The following is a 15,486-nucleotide window of genomic DNA, read 5'->3' on the forward strand; positions in this document are numbered from 1 at the left end:
GCACGGGCGGAGGGGTGAAGGCGATTGTGTGGTACAGAGACGGGCTAACTGTGCGACATCGAGCCGAGAGCAACGCCATTTTTAACGGGCAGTGCAGATTAGCTCTTAAAGGAAGCGGTACCTTGGACTTCATGCAACAGCATTTCTGGAAACGTTTCAGTTGTCCTCTGGGGCGAGGTGCAGACAGCAGCAGTATATTGTCGTCCACCTACAGCCACCAGCCTGCGCACAAGACCCCAGGCTGCCTCTGCCAAGTGTCGCATTCATACCGAGAGCAGGGCATTGAGATGTCCTGCAGCCGCACGCTGCCTGTTACTGCAGCCAAGAGGCTGCAGCGCATACGACTTTGCAGTTATAAATGCCACTGGAAAAGCAGCATGGTGATCACTTCACCACAGTCTGTTCCGAAAGAATGTCCATCCATGAGACATCCACAATAAAGTAAGCAAATCACTACTTGACACTGGAGGTTTTTTTCTATTACAGAAATAATTCTATTCTAATAATTCTAATAATTCTATTACAGAAAAAAAGAGAGATTTTGCTGTCACATAAGATTTCTTAAAGTTATGGCAATAGCACAAAGTACAAATTCACTATGAATTTTTGTGACTTGTAGCCTTCTCAGAAACACAGCTACTTCCTTGGAAACAAGTATGACAAAAATAATTTACCTCCTAGCATTCACTGATGAAGGCTGTGAATGCCACTAGTCAAACTGCCTGGGCAGCCGCCTGCGCTCACCAGGCTTTTAAGAGGGAAGCTGGTGGACAACGGGCTGCTCTGTTGAGTGCTTCTACACAGATTTACGTGTACCCTCATTTTCATAATGATGCATCTTCACAGTGCCTCTTTTCAAAGCCGCCTGACCTACATGCGAGAAGTAGCAGTTATTTTCTTGGTGAACTGAATTTCTTGGTACAACTGAATGGTGTACTTTTATTTTTTTAAGAAAGGTCTCTGACGAAGTTAGCAAAGTTGTCTTTTTAATTCTGATGTAGAGAGCCCAACAACGCACATTTACCAAAGTGAAGCAGCCAACTGAAGGAACAGCAAAGCAGCAACATAGGCGAAGCTTGTATTTGGACAGCACATTCTAATTTATGTGGGTGGTAGGGGAAGAACATCCTCCCTTCTGGCAATCGTACCTGTCCCACTTGAAGCCTCTACGTAGTTAAAAATAAAGTTTCAGGAGTTACTTCATTGTCTCCATCTGCTCGATGTGCAAGACATTGAGGTAATAAACATAAAACAGTTTACAATTGTGAAGTACAGATTTGTGCCAATGCCTATGCATTTAACATTCTGGTTTGCTTTATTTTGAAACTGGCCACATCATAAAACTAATGGCATAGCCTCCTGGAAAACAGCTAAACCCAGCTGTACATCACCTGTGGGCAGTCATTTTAACGGGGGATTCTGGCTTTATTGGGCTCAGCAGCAAGGATGGCTTCTGGTTTGAAAGGCAAAACTGTATCAGCTGTGGGCTCGCAGAGGCTGTCCGAAGAGCCCGGTCGGTCTGCATTCTCCCTGTGAGCGCCTCCTCTGCTGCACTTTTCTCGTTTTAACACCAGCTATTACCAGTCTGATAGAAACCAAGGCACATGGAAAGAGACAGAAAATCGGGAACTCTCTGGAGGGGGAGAGGAGGAGGAAGCAGCCGATAGAAAGTGTAAGGAGGGAAAAGCCTTAGGAAGTGAACAGATCTCTTGAAAATGGGGAAGAGAGCAACAGTGGCTTGGACGGGTACTTATGAACCAGGGCTGTGTCCGGCTCGGGAAGCACGATTCCGTGAGCACAGAGAGGATGACAGTTCTTCTATGTTATTCCAGCTCATCTGTTTACTCAACCAGATGGGAAGATCTGCATCCAAACAGCAGCAATGCACAGAAACATGGGTATTATCTCTACCTTATTAAAAGTCTTGTCTCACAAACTTAATTAGGTTTATCCCCACCACAAAAATATATTTCTTAATACTTCATTTTAGGTGGTTCATTTTGTAAATGCAGCATTTCTGTTAGCCTTTTACACAATCCTAATATATAAATATGTCATATAAAGACAAGTATTTATGTTTTGGATAGTATATTTATAGCTGATGAGAAACTGTTGAGTGCCTTGGAATTTATGAAGCAGTTTTCACCCGAAAATACATCAGTAGCGTAGTCAAAAGGTTAGTCAAAGCTGGCTTTAAAAATTCCCAGTTACCAAAAATCTCTACTATCCCAAAGTTTTTCTAAAGTATCATCTGTTTTCATTGAAACGGATTGAAATATAGCTCAAACCTTGTATATAAAATTTCACTTTTGTCTATTAGAAACAGTGGGAGTTTATCAATACATTATGGTATACCTCAGTGGCCCTGTAAGATTCAGCGATTTCTAAGATGCTTCTATCCTACTGCTCTGCACCTGTCTGTGGAACAGGAGGCAAAGATAAAACTGGGCAATTGGAAAAAAAGGACTGTTCTTGTAACTACAAACTTGACATACCTGTAAATCACCTTTAGTTTGATGCTGGTATCTACTAAAACACAGGCACTGTATTTAATCAGATCCGTTATGATTCAAGATTTAAGGGACTGACATGTATGGGTCACGTTACTACAGCAGTATCTCATAACCAACAGCAAGAGTAACTCACACTGAGAGCCCACCAACACAGTCGGAAGCGCTAATGCAAGGACTGGCTGATGTGCTGCATTTTTATTTAGTCATTACTTCGTACTCCAGGTGGTTTGGCCTGACTAATGTGTAGGATTCTTAATGAAAGTAAAGCTCTCTCTAATGGGGAAATCCTTATTGTGCTTTTTTCAAGGAGACATGAGGTTTACACCACCTCTGGAGGTGAGCTTAACTAGTAAACCGAAGAACCTAGTTGTGTGTTTTTTTAAAGCTCGTGACTTTCTGTTGCACTAACACATAAACATCACAAAATAAACGCACCGTACTTCTGCAAAGAGATGTTTAACAACGTACATTACTTTTTCTCTAGTACAGCATACATACACACACAAGTTTATATGGCCGTAAGGATGACAAAATAGATCTTATCTTTTACAAAAAGAAAGTCTGGGTTTGTGACAAGGCTTTAGAGAAAAGGTGAAATAATAACCACAAGTTTTTAAAAAGCCAGTCTGGCAACAATAAGGATAAGAGGTCTTATCTTACTTGGCAACTGGTAAGTAGTTCTGATTATTATTAAAAGCAACTGGAAAGGCCTCCCCAGGAGGAGACCTATTTTCCCTCCCAGTTATCCTTTACAAAAACATCAGCCTGCTGGATAATGAATCTGAAAACACATGACACGTTTGGGACGAACATCTCTCAATCCTTTTACTAAGGGAGCATCTCTCAAGATTGAAAGGAGACCGCTATTCATGCTCTTTCAACCACCTACTAGCTACCAAGTCATCAGTTCTGATGCAATGACAATTCCGGTGTCTGTGAGGCAAGCACCTATGTGTTGTTATAAGCCAACCAGCTAAAACCACTTCAGAGAGGTCACTGAAGAGTCCTTGAATGGTAAAAACTACCAGTTAGAATGAAACTCTAACAGAAGTTCTCATTACCCAGCACCTGCATTGTTTGGTCCCCATTTACCTAACAGGTAAGTTACAAAACACAGTAACTGCAAATGCTTACACGTTTAAAAGAGAGAGGCTATCACACCGTGTTGGTTAAAGCTAGCCCAGAAAACAGTACTTGGAGCTGAACATTTCAGCATTGAGAAATGTAGAGTCACTGATAAAAAACAGAACGGAGCCTGACTGAAAAAACTGTAGATCTTCTTACGAGAATCGGTCCAGTCCAGAAGCATAGTTCACGTAACATCGAAATTCATTGGCTAAATTTCGTGAGTGTTTTGGAATAAACTTGCATATCTTCACACCAAGATGCTTCGCTGCCTGTTCCTCCATGATTGCACCTGCAGCAAAAATAATTAGTATTTGATGAGAAAAACAGTAACAGAATGTTTGGGTTTTTTAATCGCTCCTCCCAAATGCATATATATAGAGCCTGCTTTTTTTTAGGAAGCGAGGCTTAAAGCAGCTACACTGTCAGCCCTCTTTAACAACTGAATCTATTGGGAAATCTAAAATAAATCTGAAAGAATGGAAGACGCCACAAGGAAATGGATGTCCAAGAAGTTTCATAAAAATAGGTAGAGGGTAAGATCATTGCCCCTTTTATAGAAAACAGAAACTTGAACTCAATCTTCTTGCTACATGCCAAAGAAATTACATGGTAGGGAGCCATGGGAAATGCAAACAGATTACATATACTCTTTCACTTAAATAAACTGCAGCGCGATATTTACAGCTACACACTGAGAAATCACTTCCTTGAGCAGTATTTCTCAAACTTTGTAAACTGAAGGACCACCTATCCATTTTAGGGAAAAAAATGCCGAGAACCATCCTTGTGCATGACTGCCATGTGCAATTAAACAAAGAAGTAGGCTTTCTATGGCCACACATTATTTTATTTTTCTTTTTTTTGCCTGCTTGGTTGACTTCCCTCGCATTGTATGTATAGAGGGCTTTTGTCCTTTGTTTTTTTGCAGAAGTTTCCTGGATGTCTTCAGATGTCTTGTAATAAGATTACAGTTTAAGAAACACCATGACTAAGGCAGGTACTCATAGCTTCTTAAACCAGCAAGTGCATCTTCATAAAGAAGGACCTGCAAGTACAGTTGGTAAGTTATCCAGTTTCACTGCTCTTCTCACTGGTTTTTAATTCCTCCTGCTGTATTTCAGTGCCTAAATTCTCCTTACTTGAATCACAGTGGCAGAATCCCCTCATACATTCATTCACGTTACAATTTCTATGTTTACCAGTAAGGACAAGTGATATGAAAAAAAAAATTTTTTTACTTTGTTTTTCTTTTCAAGACTTAGGTAAAATCATCCCACTTTACTCAGCAAAGGCCATTCCAACCTATTTGTCATTCTTTCTACTTAACTCACCTTAGATGCTAAGTAGTATGCATGTGGCAGCTGAAATCCTGCAGCTACTGACGCATTTAAAAAATCACAAATCCGTAAGGTTATTGAATAAGACATTAACAATAAGTTCAGATTTCAATCATTGCAGTTATAGAGAGTGGCTCTTTTACAAGAAAAACACATTTCTGGAACTTTGCAGGATCATCATATATTTCTTCAAAAATTTAGTAAAACTCATAATGCCATATGAAAAAAGTACTGACTTCAACTATTAAAAAACACGTGCCTTCAGTTTAAAATAAAGGTTGAACTAAAGTATTCCAATAAAAAGCTTAGGATACATATTCCTCCTTGAATTAATGATAAATTAGTATCATTGAGTTAGTACTTTTCTCACTTGGGTAAGTTTGTCTTTTGAGAGAGAGAAGAAGATGCTTAATGGTGACCTAATATTTTTATTAATTATACCTGTGCAAAGCAGAATCTTTCCTTTTGTTAAGTATTTGATGGTCTCTGCAGTTTTCTGAAGACATTCCTCAGACAGATAGGGTGGATCTGCTATTACGATGTCAAAACTGTGTGGCAGGAGATTTTCAGGTAAGTTCAAGGGGTGGTTGTAATCATAGAAGATAAATTCTTCTCCATATACAGAAAACCTTCTGTCATATTCCAGTATACACACTGAAAAATCTCTACCATCCTGTTCTTTCAGTTTCTGGTACACACTTGGTGCACTAACACATGCTATCCTGAAAAACAGACAACAACTTTGAATATTAATTTAAAAGGCAAACAACAACAACAACAACCCTACAGCAGTCCTCAGGGCTGCTTTGGGAAAACAGAGAAAAGAATTACAAGTCATTAATATGCTCTGGAGCTCTTGGTATGTCTCAAAAAATAAAATGATTCATAGTAAACTTTTACAAGGCAGAGCCTACAACATTCAATTAAATGCTAAATGGTAAGACCAGTATGAACTATTAAATAAATAACAGCAAAGCATTTCTGAAGTATCTTAGTTGAACAAAGATGAAGTACAGTGAGTAATGAATGAAACTGCATGCTCTGCCTACATAGCAGAAATGAAATATTTACAGAAAAGACATGTTACATCTACAGTGTAATTATTAAAACCTACCTGCCACCTTTTCCAGCTGCCACAACCGCTTCATTAGCCAGGCATGATGCAGTTTCATCGCTGTACCAAAACTGGCTCAGTTGCTGAGAAAGATAACGCACAATTACAAAAACCATCAAATCTTCTGACTGTGCTATGTACAGTTAAGTGTGGTGAGTCATATTTGAAGAAAACCAAAATCCATAGCACCTTCTCAGTTCACAGCTGTAAAGCTGGAAAGGTGACTATTTTCCTGACAGTCTTTTTACTTCTGTAATCCAGCAACATGCAGCAGGCAGCTTACACTGTGTGTTTCCAAAGCGTTTACTGCAGTATCAGGAAAACCAAGTAATGCAAAATCACTGATGAGGTTCGTTCAAACCCAATGTGCAGATGCACAGTATTTATGTGCTCTTAAATTGAGTTACTTTAGCGGAAGAGGAAAAAGGAACATGAAAAGTGACAGTATAGAAGGAAATAAAGGGTAAAAGTACTAAATCAGAAGAGATCAGAAAAACAAAGAGTAAAAAAACCAAAACGGATACAAATAAAAAATCAGAAGGAAAAAAAGCAGCAAAGCACCCGTCCACAAAACCAAGGAAACAGAACACAGAAAGAAATATGATGTGAAAGGAAAGATCACTTGATCTTGTTACACTGTGTTTGTCTCAAATTCAGGGAAGAATCTCTACTACCTTCACATGCCAGGCTGGAGTTAAAGTTTCCAGAAGGAATACATGCTTCTGTTGGCAGCTTTATTCCCTCTCCATGTAATTTCAGTTTGTAGCCCCCACGCACATGTAGAACAGACAACTATACCCAGATTTAATATTAAAGCAAATATCCCTACAGTGTTGCTGTCCATGAGTAGTTTGACTCTGCTACTCTAGGAACATCTTGAGTGTTCCCTTTTTAAATTTAATTTCATTATCCATCCACAAAAGAAACTCAGCAAAGGCTACTCCTCTAACTGTGCTTCATTCACTGAAGTTTATTGTTTCTTACCCAGTCTTCTTCTATTGAGCCAATGGAATATTGATTAAACCCTTGGGAGGTCTTCATGCCCTCTCTCTGCTGCTGTTCCAAATAGAACTCCTGGAGGGCAGCCAACGTATGGGATGAAAGCTGGGGAATGTCATCATCATCATCATCCATTTTTCTAGATGTCAACCAGAGGGGGAAAAAAAATAATTAAATTAACCCTTTTCAATGGTGAACGCTTTTAATAACGGCATAGTCTCCTGAAGTAAAACAACCTCCACCGACAATGCAGACTTAGTCTAACAGCTAATGAGGAAAACCTCCTAACAAGAGAAAACATATTCCCTCTACTTAGGAGCTCTTAAACCAGTGAGAGGCAGACTGGAAAGAACATGTCTCCAGAGACAATTCAGGAACAGCAGCAACACTGTTCCCTTTCTATACAACACAGATTTGGCTTGCATTCTTACAGGGAAGTTGTCATTACAGTTCTTGATTTCCTGAATCCGTACACCTTTTTTTGTATCAACTTGCAGAAAAAAAAATGTTCAGTGGATCTGGCAAATCCTACAGAAATTATTCCCTTCCCTCCTAGACATAACGATAGCTACTGGTCATTCCTTCCCATGTTCAAAAGTCACACAATTCTGAGTCAAAATGAAGTAAACTAGCATTCTAGGATCAGCATCACCTGGCTTTAACTTCCACGCCATAAAAAGGTTCCTCTGAATGCCAGAAACCTTCTACAAACAAAAGCAGGCAAGCAGCTCAAGAAGATGCTTTTCTAAGATAACACTACTTGACCAACAATTTGTGTATTTTTTGCAGAAGAACATGGACATAACTCATCTCAGAAAGACATGGTATATAGAAACGGAAAAGTACGGCCATTTTCAGAAAACTCTTGAACTGGGTTACGCTGCACAGTATCACTTCACCCTGCTCACCCCAGGCAGCTCAGCAGCATCTGCCCAGAGGGAAAGCTGAAGCGTTGGTGTCCTTCCCAGAAGAGACGGGGCCACCTCGTGGAACGAAGGGGATGAAAACAGGAACCCAGGACGTGAAAAGTACTGGAGAACACTGGAAAAGATTCCTCTCTCAATAAACCCATTTTCTCTGCATCTGATCTAAGAACTAGTACATGAGCAATGACTTGAACAGAACTTGGAAACGGGCGTACGCCTGCCTTTGTGCAGAAGTCACCGGAGAACCGTGTGCCATGTGGACTGTGTGCAGCTTCAAAAGTTAAGTATAATTTGACATATAGCTGTTCACGGGTTTTCTCCTCCCCGTTCCCTGCATTACAACAAGAACTCCAGAACTCGTGGTCTCCTCCCCTTCCACCCTTCCCTCCAGGCTGCTCGCCCTTAGCAGAGCTTTCAAGACATTTCCTAAAACATAGCTTCTCCCTACTTGCTGGAAAAATGGTACCATTAACCTGCCACTGCGGGATAACTCATCAGTAGTCACTAGAATAATTACTCTGCCATTCCACTGACACGGTACGCACCTACATGTGATAAAAGTAAACCGCTTGCCTTTTCCAGAGCATCGTTTATTGACTTGCTGGCTTCTCGGGGCTGGCCAAACACGGAATCGTTCAGAGCCTGAAGACCCACCTATGCCATTAGCCTCATGCAGGAGGAGAATTCTGGAGTCAAGCTACGTAGTAAAACCAAAATCGCTAATTTTGGCCCTAGTTTTTTCTTGAATAAAACATAAATGCTTTAAAATAATTTAATTATTAAATTATGTATTATTTCAAGTCTTTACTATAAAAATGACTACAAGTTCACAGACAATATAGTTTTTAGCAACAATGCTCTAACAATACACAATGCTACAATCTGTTTTAGGTCCTATACAGGAACTTTTTTCATTAGGACAGATGTTAGAAGTTTAAAACCACTCCTCATCTCACAGCTTTCTTTTTTATTAAGTGCATCATACATGTAGTAATCTCGTTTGCTATTATCGCCTAGGCAAGGACACATCTATACTTTGACACTAAGAAACTGAAACAGATGCAAACTTGCAGTTCTTAAGTCAAAAGCTGAAATTTTGATTTTACGTTCAGTGAGCCTGTATAGGCATTTGCAAGGACTAAATCCATGCCCATGAAATGAAATCCTCATAGATAAAATTGCTGATGAAGCATTAGCCATTGTTTCAGTAGATAAAAAGACACACAGCCATAGACATCTTTTTTCTATAAGTATCGGTTTAGTTGATTTGTAATAATCTTCCTTTCGGTTTGTAAATTAAAGCCTTAGGAACCAAGCAGTAATTAACTGTGAGGTTGCAAGGAGAGGTAACTCAGAACACATGGTAAAAATACTATGTACGTCTATTAAGAACACCTTCAAAATTCAAGATATTTTTCTGAACATACATATGTTGCCTACATATACTGACTCAGGTCATGCCCAAGAACTACATCAGAAAACTATTAAAGTAAGTGAGTTTATGTGAACAAGACTTGTAAATTCCTTTGGCTTCAAGGGAGACAGTTCTACTATTTGAAAGCCCCTCTATATCCCTCCCAGAAAGTTCACTGCTCTCGAGTCCAGAAAAAACCCTGAAAGTTTTGGGGAAGGATGGGAGGAAGCAGAGAAACCCGTGTGCCTCTGGCGCTTAGGGAACCTTTAAACTCTATCAACTCCCAAGGCTGCTGAGCCCTGAGGCTCCAGCTGGCCCATCCGCGCTTGCCCCAGGCCCCGGGTCCCTCCACGAGCAGCCTGCGCTCCCTCCTCACGCAGACTCTCTACGAGAGCCACATGGCGGGATGGGGCTGTGTTCTAGGAATGCCCTGGCATTCAGAGCGTTCGTAACACATACAGTGCTGGTACAGCCATCTTACTTACATTAAACCCTTGTATTAATGGGAATACAAGGTTTAAAACTAGCAATGTGGCAAATCTTCCTTACTATTAATTCTTAGCTTACGTGTTGCATTTGCACCTAATTAAAAAGCAAAACAATAAAGAAATCAGATCTCCAAGAACAGCTCAAGAACAGTGCATACGGAATTTGGAAAAATAAGACCCATGGTGAAGACAAAGTTCATCTAAAGGAAAGCAGGAAAAAAAGGGGGTAAGCTCCTACAGATAGAGTGGAAGATGAACAGGCAAGGTTGTGTTCCTAGGGTAAAATGGCAAATTTGAATGCTACTGGCCTCTGAAGGGCCAGATCTACCCATAAAATGGGAAAAGTGAAGTGACTACAACTACACCACACGGCCTACAGCTCACACAGTGCAGCAGGCAGGATGAGGGGGTGGAGGTGCCTGCAGACTCCTTAGTCCCTTCCCCTCTGCACAGCTCAATCTCCCTCATTAGCTGATGAACTGTTGAGGTAAATGTCATCACTAGAGTGAAAGCTCTTCAAAGAAAACAAAAAATAAATGAAAAGAGAGAGAATACCAAGTGAAATAGTAGCACAGGAGACTCCAAAGCCTTGTCTACACAAGAATGTACCTATTTAACATTAGTTTCCAGCTGTCATATATGAAAACTCTAATTTTCTATAGCCAAATTCTAAACTGGAGACACCCCCTGCCCCCCAAGTTAGAAGGAACACTATGGAAAAATTAACTAACTCACTCAAAAATTCCTACAGCCTTTGGTCCCCTGTACATTTGGTCCACCTGTAATGATGAAGTTGCAATCATCTGGAAACCAGTACTCTTTGAGATAGAGTGCAGCTTTGATGCCCAAATGTAACTGTGTGCTCCTATCCAGAGAAGTCTGGAAACCTGCGGTCACCAGGTCAGCTGAGGCAAGTGCCCTGTGTGCCCTTGCACCATTGCTCACCCCATAAAGACAGAAAACGTAGCTTGCTCCAGAGGTCAGATCCTTCTCAATCCATAGCACTACTCAAGAGGAAGCTCCTCTTCCATGGGGCAGGCAGGCAGGAGATGGGATCCATAGTTACAAAGCCACCTCAAAAAATACTCTCATTGGGAAGTAGACAACTGCTTCTTCAGAGCTTTTACCAACAGATTGCAGCAAAGATGACTGGCTAACATTTCTCTGCCAAAGAGGTAGTGTCAACCTAACTCATGTCGTACGTCAGGCCTCCCCAAATGCCCACGCAACCTGGAAATACCGTTTGGTAAGCGTACAAGCAGAAGGACACGTTGCTGCTCTGCCAGTTTCCGATGCTCTCTTTTATGGTACCCTAAAAATGTCATCTCATTGTAATAAAATCTCCCTTAGCTGAAAGGGTAAGGAAAGACTACTGAAAGGCCAAGGAATAGGAATACAACTGGAAAGCCACCTTGTTCATCACTGGGAAGGGGGAGGAAGAGGATGGTGTTAGCCCCTTAGATCTTCTACCAAGAATATAAAAAGCACATGTGCCACTTCAGAAAATATTTTATTCTAGAGTAACTTGGATCTAAAGACAGATAGCATGAAACAGAGTTAAATACAGTTGTCTGTATTTTTCCCAAGCCACCCAAGTCAGTATTTGAGACAAACAGCTCATCATCTATGGTGTTTGCAACACATATCAAGAAAAGCTGGACAATGGTGTGCAACCGTAATGAAAATCACCTGGAAGGGGCTGCAACCACCTGCCTGGAGGTGAACAAGTCCTGATCAGAGGGACTGGGAAGCTACTAAAAGGCTGGACACATGCCCTACTACCTTAAAACCAGGGAGGTACTGCACTCTGCTCAAGCCTCAGCTCCTTAACGTGTACAGGGATCCAAATCCTACATCCCCAGACAACAATCGGAGGGGTGGCCAAACTAACCCATACATAGGTGCTGAGGGAGTCTGTCCCAACAACAGTAAAAGCCCAGAAAAAGGATCTCTTCTACTGGAAACAGTTTTTCAGATCTTTAAATCCTAAAAAGAGTTGATTGTCAATGATTTGACAAGATACTGGGAGTATCGCCAAATGCACTTTCACAGGAATGCCTGACAGGACAAAGTGTACGAAAGACATCAGTCTGATGTAATTTAGACAAAAAAATCATCCTGCTAGCTAGCGATGTCTAGCCAGAAGAGACAGAGAAATGCTACGCCATACCTACATCTGTTTTGCAGAGTCTTCTAATACAAATCAAAACTTCTCAAACATCTGAGAGGTCACCCTCAAGCACAGGCAGCCAGCTTGTCCCCAGTCAACTGGGAAAAACTCAAGAACTCAAGTTTTTGGGGCCCAGGTGCCATGAAACAGAACGGCCTCTGAACAGGATGGCCAAGCTGGGGGATGTCAGAAAAGCAGAACTGAGAAACCTGCACACAAAGCTGAAGCAGTTTTCTTATATGCTAATGGTTTAGTGGAGTAGGGAAAGAGGGACAAGGCAGGATAGGAGCAGCTCACCTGCCACAGATCTCAGAACAGCTCCATTTCAGGATTAAGTCTGGAGAACTTTTTGTTAATGTCCATGGCAAATGGTTCAAAGGAAAGCTGTACTAGTTCAGATCAAGGGTTGATACTGGTCATTCTTCTGTCCTGAAGGGTGGATACTGGTCATTCTTCTATCTTGAAGGCGGCCAAAAGCAGCTGTCTCGGAAGGAGGGAGGTAAGGCAAGTGTATGTGATACCTCCTTACTCTATACTCTCCCAGACTTTAACCGTTTTCCACTAAGGGAGTTGTTTCTGCATCTGAAGTGATTTATTCTGTGAATGCAGTTCTCTTAGAGACACTTGTCCAGCATCCCTTAAATTCACATAATGTTTTTTAATCTATATCAGCTGGTAAGAAGTTTTATTTGATAAATAACTACCTCTTCTTGCTGTGAACGTGGCTATGAGCTTCACATGATGCAAGTACTTTGTATATCAGAAGAGAAAGCAAATGGTTGAGCCCTTATACGCTCTCTCCGCACCACTCTATACATCATTTCACAGACACCTGTAAGTCTTCCCTCACTCCGCAAGTTGGCTCTTTTCTAGCCTGAAGGGTCTTAACCCACTCCGATGACTGGTTGACAAAAGTCTCTCCATACATTTGCTCATCCTTGTTAAACACTTCCAATATACCCTTTTTTTGAGATGAGGAGACTAGAACTGTATACAATATCTAAGATATAGGTGATCACACATTTATGCCGTTGCTTTATATTTTCTGTTACAGTCTCTTCCTAAAAAATTCTAACATTTGATGTGTTTTTCTGGCTGCCACCAAACACTGGGATGTTGTTTTTGGAGAATCACATATTATAATACTGAAGTCTCCTGCCTGAGTGGGAACGGCGCCTGATGAGAACATGATTAAGTAGAGTTTACAAAGACATTTAAAAGGATCTGCCAAGAGCGCCAAGATACCAGCACACACAGAACAAAACTAACAGCAGTTCCAGTCCCTTCATCTCAACAAAAAGCAGAGAAAATACTGAAACTAGAAAAGGTTCAAGAAGGGTAGGGAGACATCCAAGACAAGAATAGCTTTTGCAGGGGAATGAGTACGAGGCAGTAACCGAGAAGAGGTATGAGAAGGCCTGTAATCCTGAGTGGCGTGAGCACCGTGGGCAGAGATCAACTGCTGTTTTCCAAGGCAAGAACTAGAAGGCAACGAGTGTGGGCCGCAAGAGCCTGGTGCAAAAGAAATCAAAAGGAGCCGGTTCTTGACTCAAGGTGTTGCCGAGCTCCAGAATCCCTGTCGGTGATGAAACTTCATAGCGCTTCAAAGCGACACAGGCGTTTATAAAAGAGAAGCTCTCAGAGGATTACTAAATATGTAGAAACTGCATTGGGTTCAAAAAGTAAGGTCTGGAGGCCAGGTGGCTACTTGAAGGAGAAGGAAAGTATGATGCATTCTAGCCCGGTTCTCATCCTTTTTAATAAGCACAGAGAGGGAGGGCAGGCTGACTCGGCGCCGCTGCTGCCCTCCCGCACGGGAACGACAAACACTGGCGGGCTCGGAAGGCCCCGCCCGGCCGCGCCCGCTCGCATTTCATGGCTTCGAGCGCCCGCTGCTGCAGCCGCGCAACCCCGGCCTGCCCTGCTGCGGGACGCCGCCCGGGAAGCACGCTCCCGGGGGCGGGCCCGCCGCCGGCCCCGGAGCCGGGGAGCGGAGCCCACCCGCTCAGCAGCAGCCTCCCGCCTCGGCGGCCCCTTCCGCGCCGGGAGCGGCGCGACCCCCGCGCCCCCCAGCCCAGGCCCGGGGCACTGAAGACCTCCCCGCTGTGAGTGGCAAACGCCACTCGCACGCATCCGGCGCGGCCCCTGCGCTGCGAGAGACCTGGGCCGGGGGCAGAGCAGGCTGCGGCCCCGGCCCCGGCCCCGGCCCCGGCCCCGCCCTGGCACCGGCGCCCACGGAGGGGAGGGCCGGCCGCCCCCACGGGGAGGAAGGGCAGGCGCGCGGACGGGCACGCGGCCTCCCCGGCCGCGCCACTCCCCACACCCAGCCCGCCGCCTCGCCCCACTCACCGGCCCCCAGATCCCTCCGCGCACGCGGACCTCCTCCAGCCGGTGCCGCGCGCCCCCTGCCGGGGACCTCGGCGGGGCGTGGCGGCGCTCCCCGCGGCTGCTCCCCCATTGGCTGCCCCGGCCGCGGGCGGGGCGGGGCCAGGCGCTGCCCCCGCCCCCGCCGATCCCGCTGACAGGGCGGCCGGGCGGAGGCGCTGCCCTGCGCGAGCGGCGGCGGTGGGGGGGGGGGAGCGGCGCCGCCCGCCCTCCGCGCCCCTCCCGGCCGCTTACGGGCTCCGCCGTGGGCCGAGCCGGGCCGGAGGCGCCTGGCCCGGGGCGCAGCCGCCTGCGGGGGCCGCCGGGGCGCTGCTCCGCCGGCAGCCGGCGGGAAGCCTTCGTTTCGCTGTGCCTTCCACCGCCGCGGTGGTTCGGGCGGCTTTAAAGCGACCTGCAGACAGGTTTCCAGGCTTCGTAAAAGCAGAGGAGCTGTGCGGGGAGCCACCGCCGCGAGCGGCCGCCGCCGGGGCCGGGGCCGCTTCTCGCCGGGTTCGCGCGTCCTTCGTCCCCCGCCTGCCGGCGGGCCAGGCCCGGGGAAGCGCCCGCGGGTTGAAGTTATTTGCACAGGTACAGGGATCTTGGGCAGGATATACCTGAAGTCAGACCCCCGTAGGTAGCCGGTCACGTTAGACGCAGAAGTCACGGATGCGTCTCGAGTGAGATGCCAAGCGTTCAGAGGCCGTGAGCTGTCACTGGCAGCCTCGCTCCCCGCCCGTGGCTGCTTGATCTGCCTCTCCTGTCCCGGCTCTCCGTTTGAGTTAAACGTTACCAAGTCCGAACAAGCTCCCTTTCTCGCATACAGATGGAAGTCGAGCTGCTTCTTGGGTAACTTCAAAAAGATAGCAAGTTTTAAAGTACGCTCCTTGTTTCAGCTAATTCACTGCGTCTTTCCCTTCGGCCATACAAACTTCTCGTCTCCCCGTTTCTCGTGTTGGGCAGGCACAGTGTGCTCGGCTGGCAGTTCTTGTCATCTCTCCTTGCCCCAAAACAAAAACTTAACAACTTCCTCACC

General features: G+C 44.5%; 1 protein-coding gene across 1 annotated transcript; it reads right to left on the reverse strand.

Annotated features, from left to right (window-relative positions):
- Positions 1–2,950: 2,950 nt before the first annotated feature.
- On the reverse strand, positions 2,951–14,481 carry EEF1AKMT1 (EEF1A lysine methyltransferase 1). Its single transcript, XM_082333257.1, has 5 exons — positions 14,439–14,481; positions 7,077–7,230; positions 6,093–6,175; positions 5,420–5,700; positions 2,951–3,930 (listed from the first exon to the last, which is right to left on the reverse strand). Exons 2-5 carry the CDS (start codon positions 7,224–7,226, stop codon positions 3,794–3,796), a joined length of 651 nt encoding a protein of 216 aa, XP_082189383.1. The 5' UTR covers positions 7,227–7,230; positions 14,439–14,481; the 3' UTR covers positions 2,951–3,793.
- Positions 14,482–15,486: the final 1,005 nt, after the last annotated feature.

This window comes from Platalea leucorodia, assembly GCF_965183815.1.
Source record: "Platalea leucorodia genome assembly, chromosome: 2".
Taxonomy (NCBI): domain Eukaryota; kingdom Metazoa; phylum Chordata; class Aves; order Pelecaniformes; family Threskiornithidae; genus Platalea; species Platalea leucorodia.